The sequence below is a fragment of the Sycon ciliatum genome, chromosome 4, assembly GCF_964019385.1.
Source record: "Sycon ciliatum chromosome 4, ocSycCili1.1, whole genome shotgun sequence".
Taxonomy (NCBI): domain Eukaryota; kingdom Metazoa; phylum Porifera; class Calcarea; order Leucosolenida; family Sycettidae; genus Sycon; species Sycon ciliatum.
The window spans coordinates 41,063,824-41,086,062 of record NC_088646.1 but is presented as its reverse complement, the minus strand read 5'-3'; the positions used below and the strand labels follow the sequence as shown (position 1 = coordinate 41,086,062).

General features: G+C 48.9%; 3 protein-coding genes across 5 annotated transcripts in view; 2 read left to right on the top strand and 1 right to left on the bottom strand.

Annotated features, from left to right (window-relative positions):
- Nucleotides 1-6,126, top strand: part of LOC135816206 (probable global transcription activator SNF2L2) — a 33,084-nt gene extending 26,958 nt beyond the window's left edge. Inside the window, exons 33-35 of the mRNA XM_065329607.1 lie at nt 3,788-3,840; nt 4,326-4,391; nt 4,989-6,126. Coding sequence (XP_065185679.1) covers nt 3,788-3,840; nt 4,326-4,391; nt 4,989-5,015 — 146 coding nt within the window. The 3' untranslated portion in view covers nt 5,016-6,126. The remainder of the gene's footprint in view (nt 1-3,787; nt 3,841-4,325; nt 4,392-4,988) is intronic.
- Nucleotides 6,127-6,585: 459 nt separating this feature from the next.
- LOC135816205 (cyclic AMP receptor-like protein A) lies at nt 6,586-20,683 on the bottom strand. 3 transcript variants are annotated; one of them, XM_065329605.1, is made up of 14 exons: nt 20,329-20,683; nt 19,540-19,592; nt 18,442-18,496; nt 18,043-18,099; nt 17,453-17,516; nt 16,758-16,845; nt 16,040-16,123; nt 14,247-14,285; nt 13,780-13,858; nt 13,411-13,458; nt 13,137-13,219; nt 12,535-12,682; nt 8,372-8,537; nt 6,586-7,699 (listed from the first exon to the last, which is right to left on the bottom strand). In XM_065329605.1, exons 1-13 carry the CDS (start codon nt 20,368-20,370, stop codon nt 8,415-8,417), a joined length of 963 nt encoding a protein of 320 aa, XP_065185677.1. In that variant the 5' UTR covers nt 20,371-20,683; the 3' UTR covers nt 6,586-7,699; nt 8,372-8,414. The 3 variants fall into 3 exon arrangements, with proteins under 3 accessions (XP_065185677.1, XP_065185678.1, XP_065185675.1); XM_065329606.1 differs by having other exon boundaries at nt 8,384-8,537; XM_065329603.1 differs by having other exon boundaries at nt 8,423-8,537.
- Nucleotides 20,684-20,831: 148 nt separating this feature from the next.
- LOC135816204 (xaa-Pro aminopeptidase 1-like) overlaps nt 20,832-22,239 on the top strand; it is a 39,530-nt gene continuing 38,122 nt past the window's right edge. The window contains exon 1 of the mRNA XM_065329602.1: nt 20,832-21,090. Coding sequence (XP_065185674.1) covers nt 20,965-21,090 — 126 coding nt within the window. The 5' untranslated portion in view covers nt 20,832-20,964. The remainder of the gene's footprint in view (nt 21,091-22,239) is intronic.

Genomic DNA, 22,239 nt, shown 5'->3' with positions numbered 1-22,239 from the left:
CACGCTGACGCCACCGCACCGTGCAACAAGGTCGTTGCCTAGCAACACATCAGCAGCCACCACCGATAAATTCGGGACGACAAGTACATCGACACATGTGCGGGGCATGCGCACCGGCCCATCATTGCGGTGGAACTGCAGCTGCGCCGAGCCTAGTACATCAAGGGGCTTGCCGTCCAACGCGAGGATGGTTGACTCGCTGTCGGCACGAGACAACTGCACATCAGGCATGTGCGCGAGCAGAGCACGAGAAATAAGTGTGCGGGTGGAACCAGTATCCACGATAGCAGTTGCCCGATAGCAACTTCTGCCCGGAGACGAGACATCTGAGTATATGCGTGGTAGCCCGCCGCGGGCATGATTCTGCAGGCAGAGCACCTTGTCTGCGCCGCCCACAGATGCTGCTGACACGCCGTTCGCCGACTGCGCCTCCAGCCACTTCTTCCGCTGGAAGCAGTCTTTTTTCACGTGCCCGGTCCTATCGCAGAACACACACTGCATTGTTCCTCGGCTGGCAGTCCGCTTCGGGCAGTTCCGGCGGATGTGCCCAGACTCATTACACAAGTAGCACAGTGTCTTGGCCTTGGGAGCTTGTCCACTAGCGCTGGTGCCACCACTGCTGCTGCCACCTCGGGGCGCAGCACTGCCACTGGCTGCTGCTGCCATCCCCGTATAAGGCCTGGACGAATCCACAACGGCTAGGGCACGGATCTTGCTCACAATTTCCGGTACCGCGAACTTGACGCCAGCGCACGAGAGGCGAATCTGGCGCTCCAAGTGGACAGGTAGCACCGCCAGCAGCTGTTCAATGATGACGGCGTTGTCATCACCATCGCCGGAGTGGCCGGCCGCAGACAGCAGGCGGCGCAAGTCCGCAACATACGCCTCAGGCGTCTCATCCAGCCGGTACCGCCGGCTACTGAATTGGCGATAAGCATCTCCTGGTGACACTCCAAATGTCTTTTTCATGACATTCACCACCTTGGCTTTGTTTTTCTTGTCATCTGTCGGCATCTTGGAGTACACTAACAGAGCATCTGACTCCAAGAACAGGGGCAGCCTTGTCATCAGCTTTTCCTCGGTGTCCCAACCAGAACATTCGCCAGTCACCTGAAACTTGACCCAGAACATGTCCCAGTCGTCGTGCTTACCCTTGAAAGGCTTAACAAATCCGTCAACCTTCAACGACATTACTACCCACTAAGTTAACACAGCCCTACAGGCTACAAACACTTACAGAACGAGAGAACTGAAAAACAAAGAAACAGCCCTGAACGGCTCAACCTCAAGCTAGGGTTTCGGGACCAAAAGTTGTTGTCTAATCCTCCTCACTACTGTACTCCACAAACCACCATTACCGTCGCTCACACAAACCAGTGCACCAAGCGACCAGGTAGGAGAAACAAAGTTAAGTTAAGATATTTACAAGAAGATTACAACAAGAAAAGAACCAAGAAATACATAATCCTACACAGTTGCGAGGGCATGATGCTCTGATCAGGCCCGAGGTCTGTGAGTGATCTTGCCCGAGGTCGCGACGCCCAAGGGGCGTAGCCCCGAGGGCGTCGCGACCGAGGGCAAGATCACTCACATGACCGAGGGCCTGATCAGAGCGGCATGCCCGACGCAACTGTGTAGGATTGCGCTTCAGACAAGGCCCACCTCACAAACAACTTTACTCGGTCCGGACAAGGTTGGTTTTATTTCAGTTTCGAAATGAAAAGCAAAATGGGTGATGCTGTTTATTGGAGAGTAAGATTCAAACTGAAAACGGCTCCGGAGAAGTTATTTCCCGATCCAAAATTGAAAGTTAGTACCAGTAATATGACGGATTCGGAATAAACCCGTTCTTCGAGTTAGATGATTGCCAGAGTAAGGTTCAACTGCGAGTGCTGAGAAGCTGCAGCCTTAGGGCAGGTACAAAATGTACTTGTGGAGGTCTGCTTCCCTTGTGTACGTTTCACCGCGAGAAACAGGACCAGCTGCAAGGTCGGTTGGCGTTTCTGGTCTCCCTGCAGACGTTCAAGACAGTAGTGAGCATATAATAATTTTGGAGAAGGGAGACAAATTTTTAGTCCTCGTCGGAGATGTTGCCCAAGGCAAGGACTTCGAAAAATGGTAAATGCGCATGTGCGGCGCGATGCTGGACGACTGCTGTTCTTGACCGGCTAAGCGGTCAAGATCGACTGATCTTGACTGCTTATTCTGGCCGCTCATTGGCCGTCTCCTGGCAACAAGCACGTGCCATGTCTGAACATTTATTTAACAACGATCGCCAAATCGCTGTCATCAGCAAAACGTGCCCGGGTGCGTGCATTGGCTTACGTGTACATCCGTGCGTGCATTGGCTTATGTGTACATCAGTGCGTGCATGCATGAAGATCAAAAAAGCAGATGATCACAAATCATGCATGATGCATCGATGAGTCAACGTAACCATGGATATAATAATGGCGACAGCAAAGTTAGTTCCGCAGCCAAAAGCGCAGGTGCAACAAGGAAAAGTCAGAGTGCAGAACAAACAGAAATTCAAATCGAAAGGAGATAAATATTGCAAAGATGAAGTGAATCGGTTTGGTCTGTCAGAGGGTGCTTGCGCCCAGCGACAGGGTGACAGCAAACCCTGTCAGAGAGAGAGAGAGTCAGTGTACAGAATAGGAATACATAGAACGCAGCACGCAATGGAGTTGCTGTGGAGAGCGAGAATGCAAGCAACAACGTAAGTACTATCGATGCAACTAATTATATCGGCGTATTGTTATTGATATTATTATCCGACAAACACGCACAACACACAACAAACACTGTATCGTAACAACGCACTCGTAAATGATGTTATCACAACGACACTCATTCTATTTCAGGGCGCAATACTACTGGACCAATCAAACACTGCTTCCACCGGTCCTGCATACCAGTGTTGCATGCTAGAACTTGGAGTATATCAAAGTAGGTTTTCCCTGAACCTTGTTCTCTCTATCATCGCCATGTGGTCGAATCCTAACCTCGTTGCAATCAGTAGCACATCTTGCTCTGGCGCAACTGTTCCTGTGTTATGTGCTACTCGGGCCAGGGTATGTGTTGCTAAGGCCAGTAAGGGTTTGTGTTGCTAAGGTTACGTGTTGCCAGGGTTACATGTTCCTAGTAGTATACAGACTTACAGTCGTCCCTCTCTAATCCGGCACTTATTTATCCAGCACCCTTGCAAACCAGCACACTTTCTGGCAAAACGGATTTTTTCAGTTCATTTTCTACGCTTTAATCCGGCACTTGAATTCCGCCTCCAGCAGCGATTTTCTGCAACAAATCACTCAAACTGTACATAATTCGATTTTCTAATCCAGCAGTTGTACATCGCATACAGTCAGGGACCATTGTAACATACACAACACATGTAACATACACTTGGGAATATCCTATGCTAGTGCATAAGATATTCCCAAGTGTATGTTATAGACATGCATTCCACAAAGTACTTGGTTTGACACAAAAATCCCTACATTTTGACGTACGACACGAACATGTATGATAACATGTGGGCCGGGTTGGAGGGCAGGATTTGATAATCCAGCACCCTTGTTTATCCAGCAGAAAATGCCGTTGCAAGAGGTGCCGGATTAGAGAGGGACGACTGTATGTCTATTTTTGTATGTGCAATGCATCCCTGTACACTGTGGAGAATGGTATTGTTCACTCAGACATGTACATCGATATTAGTTATCTACTGTTTTGGTATGTGCTGCCTGTACGCCGGTGTGTTTTGTGCGTTGTGTGTTATGCTTGGCAGGCTCTTCAAGCTCACAACAATGTCCACTGGCTGCACCAGGAGGTTTACAACCGGTAAGAGCAGCTGTCCTTCCCTAGAGCTTCTACACCCACCCCACCCCCATCTCTCTCTCTCTCTCTCTCTCTCTCTCTCTCTCTCTCTCTCTCTCTCTCTCTCTCTCTCTCTCTCTCTCTTCTCCTCGTATCAAGGTTTGGGCCCATGTCAACACACCAGGTCCATGATGTATACCAAGGTACTCACATCACAAGAGTGTCAAAGAGACATCAACAGTATTGTTCCCTGCAGGGGACTGTGAAATTGGGGTTATGGCGAAGGCTTGTCCCGTTAAAATAATTCCATTTGCCATACTTCGAGGTACTAATAAAATATTCACTATTCACCGCATACACTCTACACGTACTACGGGAAAAAGAAGAAGAACTTGACCCAATTCATTGCTGCTGCTGTTGGTGATGGTGGTGGTGCTGCTATTGTTGCTGCTGTCTCTGTCGTCTCTGTCGCTGTCTCTGTTGTTGTCTCTGTTGTTGTTATTATACAGCTAAAGAAGCGCCGTGGTCGTCCTCTGAAAAATCCTGCGAAGATCAAGGCATTGCAAGAAGAACAGGTTAGTTTTTTTGTGCCAGTGTCTGTTTGCCTATCTGTCTGCCTGTCTGCCTGTCTGCCTGTCTGCCTGTCTGCCTGTCTGTCTGTCTGTCTGTCTGTCTGTCTGTCTGTCTGTCTGTCTGTCTGTCTGTCTGTCTGTCTGTCTGTCTGCCTGTCTGTGTGTCTGTCTGCCTCTCTGTGTGTCTGTCGGCCTCTCTGTGTGTCTGTCGGCCTCTCTGTGTGTCTGTCTTCCTGTCTGTGTGCACACGTACGTGCATGCACACACGTGTACGTGTCACTGTGTATTTTGAAAGTGCTCTATGCACTGTGTTGGTCTTGTGGCAGTATGTGTGTTACTAGTATTAGACTGTGTCATGGGTGGCTAGTTGAGCAAGTACTATTGTACACAGACAGCACTGAATCAGCTGAGTAAGCCTAGCATGTTCTGGGGGGCACAACACACATCTAAACACGGCGCCGTATTTCGTGTAGTACGTGTACCATTGGCCTTACGCGTATCTTTGCAAGAGACAGAACTGCTTTGAATGCTTTCATGTGTTGTGTGTTGTGGTATGAATATGCTGTGTGGTGTGTCTCTGATGTGATTGTGTTGTTGTAGATGCGTCTTGCAGCGGGTGATTCTTGAAAGCGCTCCAAAGATGGTGATAATTCTAGTTAGGTCGAAACTGCCGCTGAAGTGCTGCAAGTCTCCCCGAAAACCACCACAAGGGCTGACCGTCACTCTCATGTGCTCCCTCTTTCTCTCTCACTCTCGCAGCAAGTGACTAGTGAGTAGTGTCTCTAGACCACACACCTAGCCACCGCCGGCACTGCTGCTGTTGTCGTTGCAAGCGCTTCCCCGTCCGCCTTGTGCTTCTCTTTCCCGAACTAGTGCTGTTTAGTCAGCTGGAGGTCTCAGTTACCTTATCCTGTCCCCATCCCCCCCCCCCCCTCCCCTCTCTCTCTTTCTCTCTCTCTCTCTCTCTCTCTCTCTCTCTCTCTCTCTCTCTCTCTCTCCCTCTCTCTCTCTCTCTCTCTCTCTCTCTCTCTCTCTCTCTCTCTCTGCCGCCTAGAACTTACACAGAGTGGCTACACGCTTGTGTGTGTGTGTGTCTGCTCTGTGGTATGTAACCGCTCCTCCGCTCTACTCTAGCAGCTCTGCCCTTGATATTAGGGGAGTAGACCTAGTGTGTACATGTATATGATTTTTATGCCCTGCACCATGCCCACTCTACCAGGTCCTGTGTAGGGCAGTACTGGTGGTAATAGTACTAACAGTACAGTGCCGCACAGGTCTGCATGTGCTCTGGTCCCCACATGCACCGTATGATCTTTATCCTTCCTTTCGTTTTGCACAATTGTGTGTGTGTGTGTGTGTGTGTGTGTGTGTGTGTGTGTGCGTGCGTGTTGCAAGTGTATGTATCATAATTATTGTTTCGGAAATGTTGCCGTCCTGCACACCTGTAGCTCGTGTGTTTTGTTTGTTAGAGTTTACCAGGCCTGTTTCTGTCCATGTGCTGTCATCTGTGTTGTAAGCGATGCCTGCTGTCTCATATTTAGTTTCTGCTTCATAAAATCATTCTGCACACATCGTGCCCGCGTGTGCCCACTGTACCAGCCATCATGCACCACTGCACACTCACGCAAATCTGCCATAATAGCTTCTTGCCTTTCCCAGCTTCATCATAAAACTGCTGCTGCCACTTTGCTACTGCTGAACGACTGATAACTACAATGTGTACTTGTACCCCTTGAAACCTCAACTTGTGCATTGTGTCAAGAAGGGGGGGGGGGGGGGTACTCTAAACCAGGAAACCGTTGCGTTCTGGAAACGTTAGCGGTTTCCCAGATGGGAGTGAAGTCGCAAAAGTAAATCAGCGTGAAAATGTAGGGCAGTAATAATATGAAATTGACTTCTAATTATGCTCATCAATCTCCAGCCATGCAGCTAGCCATTTCGATTATGCATGTACATGTATCTCCCTGCACATTCACCAAGCACGGTATGAGTATCATTCCGCTTGGTGGCACAGTCAGACCTAACGTATGACCAAGAGTACATAACCCTCTATGTACTCTTGGTATGACCAGGGAGTAGTAAATAGGTATTTTACTACTCCCTGCGGATGAGGCCCTCTTTTCACCCGGCTCCTTCGCCAATCATACAACAATGGCCGAAGCAACTATTACTTCACAGCGAACACATGAAATGCATGTCAAGTTTGTCTCACTGCAGCAGTTACATCAGGGGAGCGCTACTTGTGACACTATTGTTCAAACAGCAAGGAGACAAATTGGTCAACATAACAGCATGTCTGCAAGCAGCAAAGGAGTCGGAGCAAAAATAAAAGAGCAAATACACATAACACGGCTAAAAATCTACACAAACAAGGCTAGAAAGGATTTTTGGAGACGACAGAATAAATATACCTACTGTTCTAGAAAGTAGGGCCGCTTTGGCACGGAGAACAAGACCAATCAACGCAAATCTAAACAATGATAGATCAGACACTACTGGCTATGCCTGACACGCCGAATCGAGACGTCTCCATATCACATAGTTCAGTGTATCACTATTGACAAGAGTACAATCATGTACTCTTGCTATAGACTATACTATAGGTAGTCACAATCAAGTGAGAAAAGCAGCAGATCAAAGAGAATCAAGCAGCCGTAGCACACTGCCAGTCTGCATGTACCGCTAGTCACATAGACAATGACTGTTCTGCTCTCGGTACGGGCACAATCCTACACTGCTGAGAAACAAACACTTGAAGCAGGGCTAGACCGCCAGACCCATTTCCAGTTACCATGGCAACTGGTGGCCGGCAAGACGTTAAGAGATGGCAATAAGCCATATCTAGGCAGGTTGCTGACAAAGAGTGGATGGACAGAGAGACTACAGGTGAGGTGAGCAGTGTGCCAAACGTTGCTTACTTGCTACCTCGCACCACTCATCAATCGCCACTGAACATCATTGATAGATCAATCGGTATTCACATAGTACACGTACAGTAACTTACACGCATGGTACAGCCGCAGGTTACCATGCCTACACAACAGGCTAGACAAGGTGCAAACAACGCGTGTGGTCATGGTAACGCCTGTCGATACTGTCACAACTGGCATGGATCCGGAGACTGAGAGCAATCATACATACATTCGTATGGCGGCGTAGTCATACCGGTACACACATATCCGTACGGCAGTGTAAGTTAGTCAAGTCACACTAAAAATTAACAGTGACACCACCGGCGGAAGCGGCAGCAGCGCCCGTTGTCGTATTAGCCACATCGTCCGCAGCACGATAGTTGTGTTCTGGTCCAGGTCCTGCGATTCACGAGATGGGCACATCAGAAGAGCATGCATATACGCACACGTACACACACACGCGCGCACACACACACAAGCCCCCGCACATGCACCACAGGATAAACATTATCTCCTCTCAGGACTCCAGGAGTTCTGATCTGCTGTGGTCCCTGGTATAGAAATGCTGCAAGTGAATGTGCTCTGTGCGCAGTGCTAGTGCAGTGACAGTATTAGAATCAAAGTGCTCGACGGATACACGGGACCACTGGACCACCGGGGCCGATGTTGTTAATAGCATTATAATTAGGTGATTTAACCCAGCATAGTCAACTGTTTACACGTGCACGCTTACGTGATCAAAAGGTGACGACTGTGCAGGGTGCAGTGTGCAGTATGCAGTGTGTCTGTGTGGTGTGCTTGCACCTCACACAACACATGGTGATGGTATGAGGTGAATCAGGAGTAACTTTTCAACAGTTAACAATCACAGACCACAGTCTCTAATAGGGACACAGGCGGACAGACAGGTAAGTGGAGATAGATAGATAGATAGAGAGAGAGAGAGAGAGAGAGAGAGATAGAGAGATTGCAGCCATCCAGTATGGCTGGCTCCAGTGTTCAAGTAAGCGTATTCAGCCGCGTGTCTTGCATCATTGAAACACAATAATTATTTACTGGTTACGCATTTACCACAATACTGACTGTGGAGATAACAGCATCATCAAGACAGTGGCTATTCACTTTCTGATTCGGCATGGTCGGCAATTGGCACCATATCTCCATCGGATGTGCCTCCACCGCCACCGCTCGGATACTCCTGCACTTTCCTGCCTGCACGCCGACTTTGAAATGCAATCTACACACATACACACAGACACATACACATCCACCCACATTCAACCACAGACAGGCAGGCAGGCAGGCATGTATACACAGACACACACACAGACACACACACACATATCCAATCACAGACAGGCAGGCATGCATACACATGCATAGAGAAAGACACACATATGCAACGGAACACACAAACGCACAGCCGGACAGTTAGGCAAACAGAAACACGGAGGTGAGATACAGCATTGAGATAAATTCCTGGAACCGATGAACTCACAGCAGTATACTAGTAGTACAACCAAACACATACTATACGTGTGTGTGTGTGTGTGTGTGTGTGTGTGTGTGTGTGTGTGTGTGTGTGTGTGTGTGTGTGTGTGTGTGTGTGTGTGTGTGTGTGTGTGTGTGTGGCATCCAATTTCACTATCGCTTGGATGGCCAGTTATTCAACCCAGCACGACGAACCCGTACCTATCAGCAGACCGCTGTTGTTGATGTTGAGTATGCGGACGATGCAAACTTTGTAGTTGGTTCGCGGGAGCATGCTGTGTTGGCCTTGACGGCGTTCCAGGATGTTTCTGCTGAATTTGGCCTCACTGTGAGTATACCCAAGACCAAGTTTATGGTGGCTGGTGTTGGTGTTACTTCAGTTGACACTGCTGGCATTCCGCTTCATGGACAGGTGGTGGAAAATGTTTCCTCCTTCGTTTATCTGGGTTCTGTCATCACTCCGGATGCGCGTTCTGCAGGAGACGTTTCGAGGCGTTTGTCACTCGCCTCGCGTGCCTTTGGATCGCTCCAGGATGTGTTTGCTAATCGTGATCTTTCACTCCATGTGAAGCGCCGATTGTATAACGCCTGTGTGATGACAGTGCTACTGTATGCTTCGGAGTGCTGGTGCCCTTTGCAGGGTGACCTCCGGCGCCTCGATAGTTTCCACCACCAATGCATCAGTAGCATCTTGTGTGTTTCGCGAACACAACAGTGGGAGGAACGCATCACCAATGAGCAGCTCCGAGAGATGTGGGGTGATCCATCGCTATTGTCCTCCCGGCTTCGGAAGCGGAGGCTTGAATGGCTTGGCCATGTGGCCCGCATGTCGGATGTTCGTGTGCCCAAGCAGCTGTTGTTTGGCTTCCTACCGTCGCCTCGGCCTGCGTGTGGTCCCCGTCGTCGCTGGAGGGATGTGATTTCGGCTGATCTTCGGCACATCGGCATTGAACATCTAGCTTGGTATGGGATTGCTCAGGATCGATCTGCCTGGCGGGTGTCTGCCGTTGGGCCGAGCCTCGGCGGTCCTTCCCATGACCAATCTCAACGGGTGGACTGTCTTATCTGCCACCGTTCGTTTCGTCGGCCAGGTGACAAAGCAAGACACAAGTGTACCGCAGAACGAAGTCTCCCCATCCAGGAACAGTGTGGTGCTGTGCAGTGTGGTACATGCAGGAGGTGGTTTCACTCTCGTGGTGGCTTGTGTGTACATCATTGTTTGTCCCTGGAACCATCGGAAGCGTCCGCGCCGGCATCACCTATTCCGCTCAACGTCCCAGCTTCTCTCTTGTGTGTGACATGCAATCGGCAGTTCAAGTCAGTGCCTGGTTTCAGACGTCACAAGTGCGACCGTGGCCATCGAGCAACCAAGTCTGATAGAGCGTCGTATGGTGTTCGCTGTTCTCGCTGCAGCCGTCAGTTCCGTCGACAGAGTGACCTGAGTCGTCATCTCCGTTTCTGCTCCTGACAATGACTCTGGCTCCTTTCGGAGTGGTGTGGCCCTTGTGGCAGCCAAGCTACAGTAGTAGTAGTAGTGTGTGTGTGTGTGCGTGTATTCCCAAAACGAAGTTTTTCGTTGCGGGTCATTTTGCTTCTGAGGCGGATTGTGCCCCCATCCTGGTTGCTGGCGACCAAGTCGAATGTGTACCGTCTTTTGTATATCTTGGTAGCGTCATCACACCTGACACCAGATCCTGTCACGACGTCGCTCGTCGCATTGCTAACGGCGCTAAGGCTTTTGGTGCATTGTTGGAGGTGTTCCGTGATCCCACATTGTCTCTGTCCACCAAGAGACATTTGTATTCTGCCTGTGTAGTGTCCATACTACTGTACAGTGCTGAATGTTGGACCCAGTGTCTGCTCCAGCGCCGGGTGAGCCGGGTAATCCACCCGGTAGGGCGGCGCTTGGACCCGGTTGAAAATATAGTACCGGGTCACCTGTGACCCGGTTGGTACTTTACACTTTCGAACTTTGAAAGGACTGACTACATGGCTTGTATGTGTCAGATACTTCTTCTTTTTTCGTAATTTTCTAATTCCTGTCCTCTCTTTTCTAAATGCGGCTTATCTATTCGCCTTTATAAACGGGCCTAGTTCCCGTTTATAGTCCGAGTTAAAATAAGCCAACCAACCAGTTTAAGCATGTGACTCGGCTGGTGAGACAGCGCCAGGTACATGATTGTGTACCCGGCTCCGACCCGGTTGAAATGGTTGCGCCAGGTACACGTGTACCCGGCTGTCCTACAATCCTAGAGCAGACACTGGGACCCCACTCCAAGCCGACCTCAGGCATATAGACACTTTCCACCATCGATGCTTGCGGGCTGTTATTGGTGTGTCCAGAACCGCTCAGTGGAAAGAGCACATCACCTCACAGCAGCTGCGGGATCGCTGGGGAGATCCCATTGCGCTATCTGAGAAGATCCGGCATCGGCGCCTCGAATGGCTTGGTCATGTTGTACGCCTTGAACCTGAGCGTGCACCGCGACAGCTCTTGTTTGGGTCCCTGGAAACGACCCAGCCTGCCCATGGTCCTCGTCGGCGCTGGAAGGACGTGTTGCGTGTTGACCTCCAACATCTTCCAAACTGGTTTGACGTGGCCTCGGAGAGGTCTGAATGGCGCCAGTTTGTGCACACACCACCTCCACCGAAGCCAGCACCTGCTCGCGTGGAATGCACCGTATGCCGCAGAACATTTGCAAAGCCGCACTACATGGCTCGTCACAAGTGTACCGCTCAGAAGAGGATGCCTATCCATCTCCAGCGTGGTGCACTCCAATGCGATATCTGCAGCAGATGGTTTGCCAGCGCTGGAGGCCGTGCTGTCCACAAGTGCACCTGCAGTACGATCAGCACCCAAGCTTGCCCGCCCTCGTCTAGTCGAGAGTCGATTCTCCTGGACAGTGGCAAACTCCAATGCTCAATGTGCCAACGCCAGTTTTCGCCATCCGGTTTCAAGCGGCACAAATGCAGCCGTGGCAGTCGCCCTACTTGTAAACAGAGGGAAACCTTCGAATATGAGTGCCGTCTCTGCAACAAACGTTTTCGGCTTCCACAAGATCTCACCCGGCATGTGGCTCGCCAGCATTGACTTTCTTACCCTGACTCTGGCTCCCTGTCACAAGGGAGTGGCGTGGCCCTATGGGGCAGCCATGCTATAGTAGTAGTACTAGTAGTAGTAGTACCGTACTGGCAATATATATGGTCGCAGTGAGGCCATGAAGCGTTACATTGGCACATGTTTACCGCACGCAGGGCGTTACACGCAAAGTCGCACAGGAGCCGTTACACAGGTTTCTATATTGCCGCATTGTCACAAGGAAACTGGTAAACACATCGCTCTTCTTCGCAAAACGACCTCGGGAAAGAAGAAACCATTGAGATCGCCAACCACTGAATGATGCGCCTTCGAGTGTCAGGACTTCCTGCTGCGTCCAGTTTTGAACTTTTCACCACGCGGTACACGTGCTTTCACAGTTTTCAGCCTTTTTTTTGCAGTGCAAACTGCAATGAAAAGATCGCCGCACCCCGCCGGACGCGCGTTACGAACGCAACGAAAATTTGTCGCACTAGCCTGGTCGCGCGTTACGCCGCACCCCCCTGCGTTACGCGTTACGCGGCAACATATATTGCCAGTACGGTAGTAGTAGTAGTAGTGTGTGTGTGTGTGTGTGTGTGCGCGCGCGCGCGCGTGTCGTGCAGTACATTCGTCATGAAGAAATCCAGTGAAATGTAAGCCTTACCCTCATCTGTGTTAGGTTTAGCCGGCTGAAGGTTTCTTTGTCCAGCGCAAAGGCCACTGAGTTAAAGAATCCTTGAAGCGGTGAGGATATTGCGTGCAGTACCCATAACGCAAATATGGCCTGGTCGTTGGAAACTGCATTCTGGATTCTACAATTAGAAATCAAACATACAAGATGTACAAAGGCAGGTATGAGCCCCCTGTGCGTTGATGTAGCTTCTACTGGAGCATCGTACATGGCCACCAGGGAATGGTTGTGAGAGGGGTGAACAGTGTGCTCCTCATCTACTCTCACACTCACATGCACTAAGCCAATAACCATGCATTCCATACATGTACTTGAGGATGTGCAATGGGATTACATGTATTGGAAACTAAACTCGCACAACACACCAGTGCACAATGCTGTGCAGTCACAATCACCAACAACACTCAACTCAACCCAAGACAGTAGCAGCAGCAGCTACAGCATCAGCATCAGCAGCTACAGCATCAGTATCAGCAGCTACAGCATCAGTATCAGCAGCTACAGCATCAGTATCAGCCTGCCTATACATTCACTAAGCAGTAATGTGCAAATGTCCAAGCCGCACAGCACAGTACCTGTTGACAAGTGGGAAAATTGACAAGACCAAGTAGATGACAGGGTAAGCTTTCAAAGGCCGCACGTCTTCCTTTAGACGCTCCTGTTGCAAGAAACACACACACACACACACACACACACACACACACAGCGTCTGGAGATTGAATGACAGTACACACTGATCGTCCACGTGTTGAGCAAAGACCCCCAATAGTGAGATGAATAGTAGCAGGTTGACAGTGGCACTACCAGCAGTACTGTGTACAGTGACACTACAGTGTCCACCACACGTACCTTGTCACGCTGTGTCTCTGGATTGTATGTTCCATCCCAACGACGGACCTGCACAAATACATACACATACACACACATATGCACGCACATCGCACACACACGCACATCGCACACACACACACACGCACACGTATGTATCGCATGAAGCAATAGAATTCGAATGCTGATCATCTGCACAGGAATTCTTGAAAGTCAAATAGGAGTTGTGCCACATCTGCAGCATCCACTGGGCAAGATAGTACACCTCATGAACCACATGTTTGTCTCTGCATGGCGACAATAACAGAGAGAAAGAGAGAGAGAGAGAGACGGTAGGTGAAGGGTGTCCCCAGGTGTGCCGTCACACAGTACACAGTACGCAGTACATACCTGTCTCTGTATAGTAACGATGATGTAGATGTAGACCAAGAAGAGCATACCAATCAAGATAAACAATGGTACATACCACCTGAAGAGACACAAGCAGCAGCAGCAGCAGCAACAACATCATTTCCAAGTCCACCCAGAGTTGGGGGGTTTCAGGGGGTGTCGGCCGTTGGGCGACACAATAGCCAATTGAGTCATCTTTCCAAGATTCCTTTCAAATTTCTAGACCCGCGTGACCAGTTTTGGCAGTGAGAAATTACAATTACAACTACAAGTGTGTGTGTGCGTGTGTGTGTGTGTGTGCACGTACGTGTGAGTACAGTAGCAGAGAGGGCCAACGTTATGTTCAAGAACACACAGCTCCCATGCAGCCAACACCACAATACTACATGTACTGCTGCTATGCTGCACAGCATGTACATGTACTGCTGCTATGCTGTACAGCAGGTGGCCAGCAAGTACAGACTTACGTGCCAAATCTCAGTCCGGTCTCTCCCCTTTCAATCCAGCTGCACGCACACACACAGACACAAGCAAGAGAAGATCACAGAAATCAGAGAAGGCCAATAAAGAAAGACCAGGAACAACAGGGCTTATAGAAACTGCCGAGGGAGTACAACGGTGGGCCTGCACACAAGACACAATGCAATGAGATGTAGGGTCATGTGGGTGGACGAGGAAGTAACTAAAAGCAATAGAGAGGTTCCGGGGTACGATTTTCCGTGCCAAAATCCGTATGGGCGCTACGGATTTTTTCCAGGCGTGCTCCATACGATTTTTCGGCACGGAGAATCCGTGTGGACTGGCTTTCATACGAACCATGTTTCGTATGGAGATTTTGCGTCATCGGGTGCAGAAAGATTTTTCGCGTACAAATTTGGTACGAGGAACATCGATTTTTCGCGGGAAGTTTTGATTTCGGTACTTCCTCCGTATACAAAAACTTCGTGACTTTTTTGAACGGTGTTTTTGAGCAAGAACCTGCTCAACGAACGGCGCCAAAGGCTGTCATCGACAACCCACGTCCATGTCGAGGTTAGTTTGGTTGATCCCGAACAGATTCTCCACGGACGCCATGCGTGTGAGGACGTTGCCGACAGAAACTCCAGAGTCAAATGAAAAAAATAACACTTACTTGCTCGAAACTGACACAGTGACGAAGTGTAGCTCGTGGCTGGAACACGGACTCACGCGGCACTCGCTGCCCTGAAACTGGCCAGGCTCGTACTTGCGGTGCGCGGCCCCATAGGCATAGATCTACTCAGCGTGAGAACATAGATTTGTTTCGCTCGCACGGCAAGATGAAACATTTCAGTTGTCGTGCAACCAGCGCAGACTCAGGATCAGAATGTCGATAGCCTGGCTTTCTTCGCCTCTCAGACTCCCCAGTCAGACGTCTCCTTTGTCGCCAAGGGGAATCGCAGGGACCTCCTCGAAGCCATTGTAGAATGCTTGGGAGGATTATCCTGGCGAGAAAATGCGAAGCGTGTGGATGTGCTTGTACGACTCGTTTCACGGCATAATGGAGGTCGCGGGTTGGAACGACTGAATATAGTCGACACCGATTCGTACACAGCTCTCCGTAGAGATGAAGGGGACTTAGCCAAAGTCCAGCGTCGGACCATCACTGCAGGTGACAAGAATCTGAACGAAATGCGGGCGAAAGCAGCGACTGGCGATGCGGAGTCAGCGTCGTCAGGTGACAATGACATGAGCGACGAAGATTCTGAAAAAACTCAATCTCATTCGTCTGAGTTGCTTTTTTCTTTGTATATAGCTTGTAAACAGGTTAGACAATGCCACGAGTGTTATTCCGAGTCAAACGGAACCATTCCAGAGCTGTGCGCAGCTTTCAAAAAAAGTCACGAAGTTTTTGTATACGGAGGAAGTACAAATTTTCAAAGTAAAAAGGCATAGCGCGGGAATGTGACGTGTTTGCGATCGTAACCTAGGCAATGACGGCATAAGAAGAGTTCCGTATCCCGGAACTCTTCACTGCTCGAAAACGACGTATAAAAAATTCGTAGCGCCTACTCGGATTTTGGCACGAAAAATCGTACTCCGGAACCTCCCTAATGCAAACTAGTTAAACACAACGAATATATAGCAGCATATTAGTCCTGTATGCCATCTACAGCAAAGTATTACCGAGAGTACATAACGTGGTTATGTACTTTTGGTAATAGCAAGCAAGTCAGCTGACCAACATTGGCACAAGCAACAGCAGCAGCAGCAACACACTCACACAGACAGGTAGACTTACCACCAAGCACCCGCTGGACCGTATTGCTTGATAGGTATACAGGCCATGATCAGTGATACCCCCCAGCATATCACATGATACCATCTATAGTGTATGTAATCGTATACAGCACACATAGCACACAGGTAGACAGACAGAGCACACAGAGAGATACACAGACAGACAGATATACCAAACTCAATTATGTACCATCTCCCGAGGCAACCAATTGTTACCTGAGCATGAACACTGTTGTGCCTAGGGGCGTCACACACGGTAGACCATGGTCGTACCATTTTTCATCCAGGATGGTCAGTCCAGCTGCCAGAGTGCCTGTAGAGCGCTAAGATGTGCCCTGCTGGCTGAGAAATCCGAATTTGTTTTCCCCGGAAACACCTCCGCAACCTCCCCCCCCCCCCCGTCGTACCACTCACCATTGCCCGGCGACGCCCCCTGGAGACCCCCCCCCCCCCCCTCATACACACACAGCAGCAAGAACAACAGATACACACTCTATGTCTCTCTGTGTCTGTGTGTGTCTGTGTGTGTCTGTTCGTCGGTCTGTCTCTCTCCACGTCTCCAATTAGAAGAAGAAAAAGTTCAAAACCACAAACTATCTCAGTACAATAATTGAATAAATACTAGTTCCAGTGGCATATAGTACTACAAGTTAAAAAGTACATGCAAATCATAACAAGTCCCCAAACTGGGAACAGGGCCGAGCGGCACATTGACTTACTTCTCAAAATTCTCAGTTCTACGTAGTCTGATGACGTTCATGAAGAGATTGAATGCTATACAGCACACCCACAGCAGTACTGCCCAGTCTGCAACACACACACAAGTACAGACACACATGTACACACACAGAAACACACACACACACACACACACGCACACACACACATACATACATACACACACACACACACACACACACACACACACACATAATTATATGTACAGACACGCACATAAGTCCTCACACGTAGACACCGGTCACCTAAGGCAAAGACAACATTTCCATGATAGTACTTCATAGAAGCCATTGAAACTTGTGCTGGGTTTGAAGTTGAGACTTTGAACACAACTACTTACTGGTCACCTGCTCATATCAAACTTGTGCTGGGTTTGAAGTTGAGACTTCGAACACAACTACTTACTGGTCACCTGCTCATATCACACGGCTTTAGAAGTGTTTTCTTCTTCTTTCCCTTCCAGCGAGCCACTGCTTTTCATTTTCAGCCTCTAGGACAGGGGCATAGCGCCTGGACCTTCTTTCGAACAAAGTTGACCCATCCAGTTCATGCAAAACGGGGTTTTCGTCAGTAAGGCTAATTCCGGCCAAAAATCCCATTTGGCCCGACTACTTGAAATCCCAGCGCTATGGACCTGTTTAACCACTACATACATGCAGGCACAGCGGTATCTTACCGAAGAAGGACATCCAGAACGCCTGTACCACACAAATTGGCTCTCTCTCTTCATGAATAGCACCCTGCAGTAGAAGCGCAAACAAGACCAGGGAATCAGGGAATCTAGAGCTCAGAGAGGTGAGCACTAGTGACTAGTAGTACACTTTGGGCATGCAGAAGACAGGGAAACAAAATCAAGCAACCATCACAAATGCAGCAGTGACAACTTGTAAGCACAACACACAGTTGCGCCCTTTCCCCTTGCCCACTGTGAATCCCTTTCAAATTTCATCAGGCATCATTCGCATGAGAAAACACTCATCATGATGCCAGATAAGGACGGCACTGAGTGCGTTCGATTATGCCCGCGAATCGATCCGCGCTATTAACCCCATGTGAATAGGGTGAATGGATTCTGAATCGATTCCAGCGCTCATGACATGAAAATCGAACGATATGAATGCACTTGAATCGATTCATGAATCAATTCAAGTGCGTAATCGAACGTACTCACTGAGAGAGAGAGAGAGAGAGAGAGAGAGAGAGAGAGAGAGAGAGAGAGAGAGAGAGAGAGAGAGAGAGACTACCAGTCTCAGAGGGTACACTAACCATTAGATACGAAATACTATCCATTGCTGCTGCCACTGTCAAGGCTAAGATGAGTCGCTGTGCAATAGAAGACACAACACAACACACACACACACACACACACACACACACACACACACACACACACACACACACACACACACACAAAAACACACAAACACACACACACACATACACAAACACACACACACATACACAGTCACATTGTCAGGATACAGCTACACTATTGCAGTAGAACCAGAATGCTGTTTTGAAAAGTGTTTTCACGGCACTCACTAAGACATGCACACCGACAACTAAAGAACAGCCAGAGCCGAAGCCAGAGGCAGAGCTACAGCACAAATGATGCACTAACATCATAGCATTCATGGTGTGACAGGGTATACGTCCTCTTCTTACCTGTACAAAGTATTTGTATTTTCTGAAGAGCCAGATGATGAAGATGACGAAAATACTACACAAGGACATACACACAACACAACATGACAATAGACAACACACAACACATGCATAATCACGGAGTCACGCATGAATGCATGTGCAATGTACCGCACAACTGTCAACAAGGTGATACGCAGGCTACACGTTATTCCCGATCATCAGATTGCTCTGTCTTATACGGGCATTGAGCGCTCTTGGGGGCAGTGGAACACCCTATCATACCCTGCAGCAATTGCCAATTGCTTACGTTAACATGCAGGTAGTTATGACAATACAGTAGCCGCGCGCCCAAGAGCATTGTTTACACGAACAATTCGTACTGGATCATATGTACTTGTATCACACAAGCTGCCAGAAAACCAACACCGTCGTTCTTTTAACCTGAGGCTGTGGCGTTCTTCGCATTTCAGGCTGGACGTTCTTGGGCGCACAACTCTACTGTACTGCAGGCAGTGCCAGAGGACACCTACCTTCAGGGCTGGAGAGAGGGGGGGGGTGCTCTGTACAGTGTTGAAGCATGTTCACCTCCATGTGTATAATGTTGTGTGTATTGGGATTCATGGATTAAAAGAAAGGACAACATGTTACGAGTTTTGACTACTTGGTAACCGTCCACCAACGTAACCAGATCATAATTATACAGTCAGCGAGTGCGACAAAAAGGCACAAACTGACAAGGACAAGGCACGTTTAGTCCTTTCTTTTAATCCATGATTACTTTGGCTCAACATCCGAGTTCAAATTTGTATTGGGATTCACTTATCTAAACAGGAATTAGCCTTTGCCATTCACTAGCACACTGCTATGGACACTAGGACACTCATGGTGTTTTGTGAATAGGAAATAGACTGTAACTCAACGGAAACGCTACCTAATACAGTAGTACAGTAGTACAGTGCCGTACCTCGCATATGCGAGTACTATTAGTACTATTAGTACTATTAGTACTATTAGTACTATTAGTACTAATAGTACTATTATACGAGTATTATTATGAGAAACATGGAGCACACAAATTTGCATCACTTGCACAGCTTGGTCAGTGGCTTCACTTACCATCCTACCAGGGACAGTGTAGAGAATGCTCTTCTAATGTTTATGATGACAGTCTGTACGGGCAATGCACCATCACAACACACGCACACAGACAGACAGACACAGACACAGACACACACACACACACACACACACACACACACACATGTACACGCACACAGGCACACACAGTTTGAGCGTTTCGTTTCGGAAAAGGACCGTCCCTGAGGCGGATTGCAAATGCCATGTCAGCGCTGTAAAATAAGCGCCCACGACCTGTTAGCTGAGAAACCCTGTCGGATATCAAGGATGCCGGACTAAAGAGGTCTGATTGCACTGCCATGTGATGTAGATAACTTTCTCTCTGTGTGTCTGTGTGTGGGTGTCTGTGTGTTCGTGTGTGTGTGTGTGTGTGTGTGTGTGTGTGTGTCGGTGTGTCGGTGTGTGTGTGTGTGTGCGTGTGTGTGTGTGTGTGTGTGTGTGTGTGTGTGTGTGTGTGTGTGTGTGTGTGTGTGTGTGTGTATCGGTGTACCACTTTCTTCAACTGGTTGACTCCATGCTATCCCTCTCTCTCTCTTGTCTTCTCTCATCCAAGAAGCAAGTTCAGCAGAAGTGAAGACGGGCACTAACTCAGCATCCTGCTGATCACTTCAACGCCGACATGCAAAATCAGCGAACATTCAACATTATAAATTCAAAAACTGAGCATATCTAAAATGTATTTTGTACAACTATCACGATCACATTCGTCTACGCGTAAATCTGGACATAGCGCTATAGCCTATAGCCGGCCCACACGACGGTACTTACACAGTGATTGGGATTGTCGGGGAATAGAGAACAATTCATCATGAAGCGGATCAGGGGACGACACTTTCACAGGTCAAACAGAGCCAGATGCAGAGAGTGCTGGAAGGGTACACGATCTACGATAATTTGTAGCAGATACTCAAATTCTGACGTGACCCAAGCGATCAACTCCTTACGAACGGAAAAAAGGAACTGAAGACTACACAATCACCCGAGCGAAGCCCGACGTGAAGAGTGAAGCCCTTTTTCGTGGCTACTGACCGAATTCCCTTTCCAACCAAGTACGAGTAACACCACTGAGCAGTTTTCTTCTGTAGCTGTGAACAACTCGGGGACGAACTGGCACAACAGCAACTGGCTCAACTGAACTGTGCATATGTGTGCAGTGACCTACCAGCTACGCCTTGACTCTACCGTCTACCACATCTGTCCGTCACGTCATGACTCATGGTCCACATGATGACCACATCGCTCACGTTTTTCTGTTCTTGTTTGCTTTGTTTTGAATTTTTTCACACTCAAACATTTCTTCTGTACCCTTGCTGAAACCTTGTTCAACTATTATCGATTGTAACTCAGAGCACAGTGTATCTGGATGAAGTACTAGTAGTAATTGTGTGCACATACTGTAGTTTTATGATGGCTACACGCATACACTCGACTTCGTTGAGGAGCCTTCGACAGGCAATGAAGAAGGAGATAACGCCTGCTTCTCCAGCTGGTCTTCATGCATATGTCATTCCCACCGGTGATCGCCATCAGGTCAGTCTGAGAGCTGTTGCTTGATATCCTGAGAGAAATTCGGTCATAGGCCGAGACATAGTATCACCATGATTTGGCTTGATGGGTTGTGGGTATTCTGTAGCTTCTTGTGCCTGGAAAAATGAATACTGGCACTGATTTTCTCAAGACATGAAGACTCCACTGTAGTTAACCCACTATTTATATCCATACCAAATTGTCACACTCTTAGAGGTCTCTGGGATACACCAAATACATAATCCTACACAGTTACGAGGGCATGACGCGCTGATCTTGCCCGAGGTCAGGTGAGTGATCCTGCCCGAGCCCCGAGGGCGTCGCGACCGAGGGTAGGATCACTCACCTGACCGAGGGCAAGATCAGCGCGGCATGCCCGATGTAACTGTGTAGGATTGCGGTTCAGACAAGGCCCACGTCACAAACAACGAGGTCATGACCAGCATGGTTTTATTTTCAGTTTCGTGAAGGCCAGTACGAGAGAGTACAGAAAAGTAGAGTTTTATTTTAGAGTTAGGTTCAAGTTGAAAACTGCTCCCGAGAAGTTGTTTCCGGAACCAAAGTGGAGCAGAGCATTACGCTGTTCAGTGGTGGCTGAAGGCGTTGGTGGCGCTTCTAGAGCGAGGAGCTCGGACGGTGACAGGCCACCCAGAAGCTCATCCACATCTACGTGGCCATCGTCAAAGGACGCTTGAGGTGGTTGCTGGCCTGAAAACGCAACAGCAGAGGTGGCAACACCTGTGGTTGCAACCTGGGAGCAGATTGGAGCAGCAGCAGGCGATGGAGATGGAACAGAAGCTTGTGGAGGCAGGTCTCCTAGCAAATCCAGCACATCTCTGCCGAACTGCGAGCTTGGGACCAGAGCAGTACTTGTTGAAGGCTGTTGACCTGCATCGCCATCTAACAGTGCTGCCATGTGGCGCTCCTGCTCCTCTGTTGGCCGACAGTACCTCGTCAGTGATTGCGCATTCTTGTGGCCCGTTATGGCCATGATGTGGCGCTCTGGCACACTCTCAGCGTTCAGGCGGGACACAGTGAATGCCCTGAGGCAGTGATCTGTGTACGTTTTTGACGTACCAGCATCCGCACAGATGGACTTCATAATATCGCCCAATGTGTTCTTTCCCATAGGCGCCCTCGTAAACCAGAACT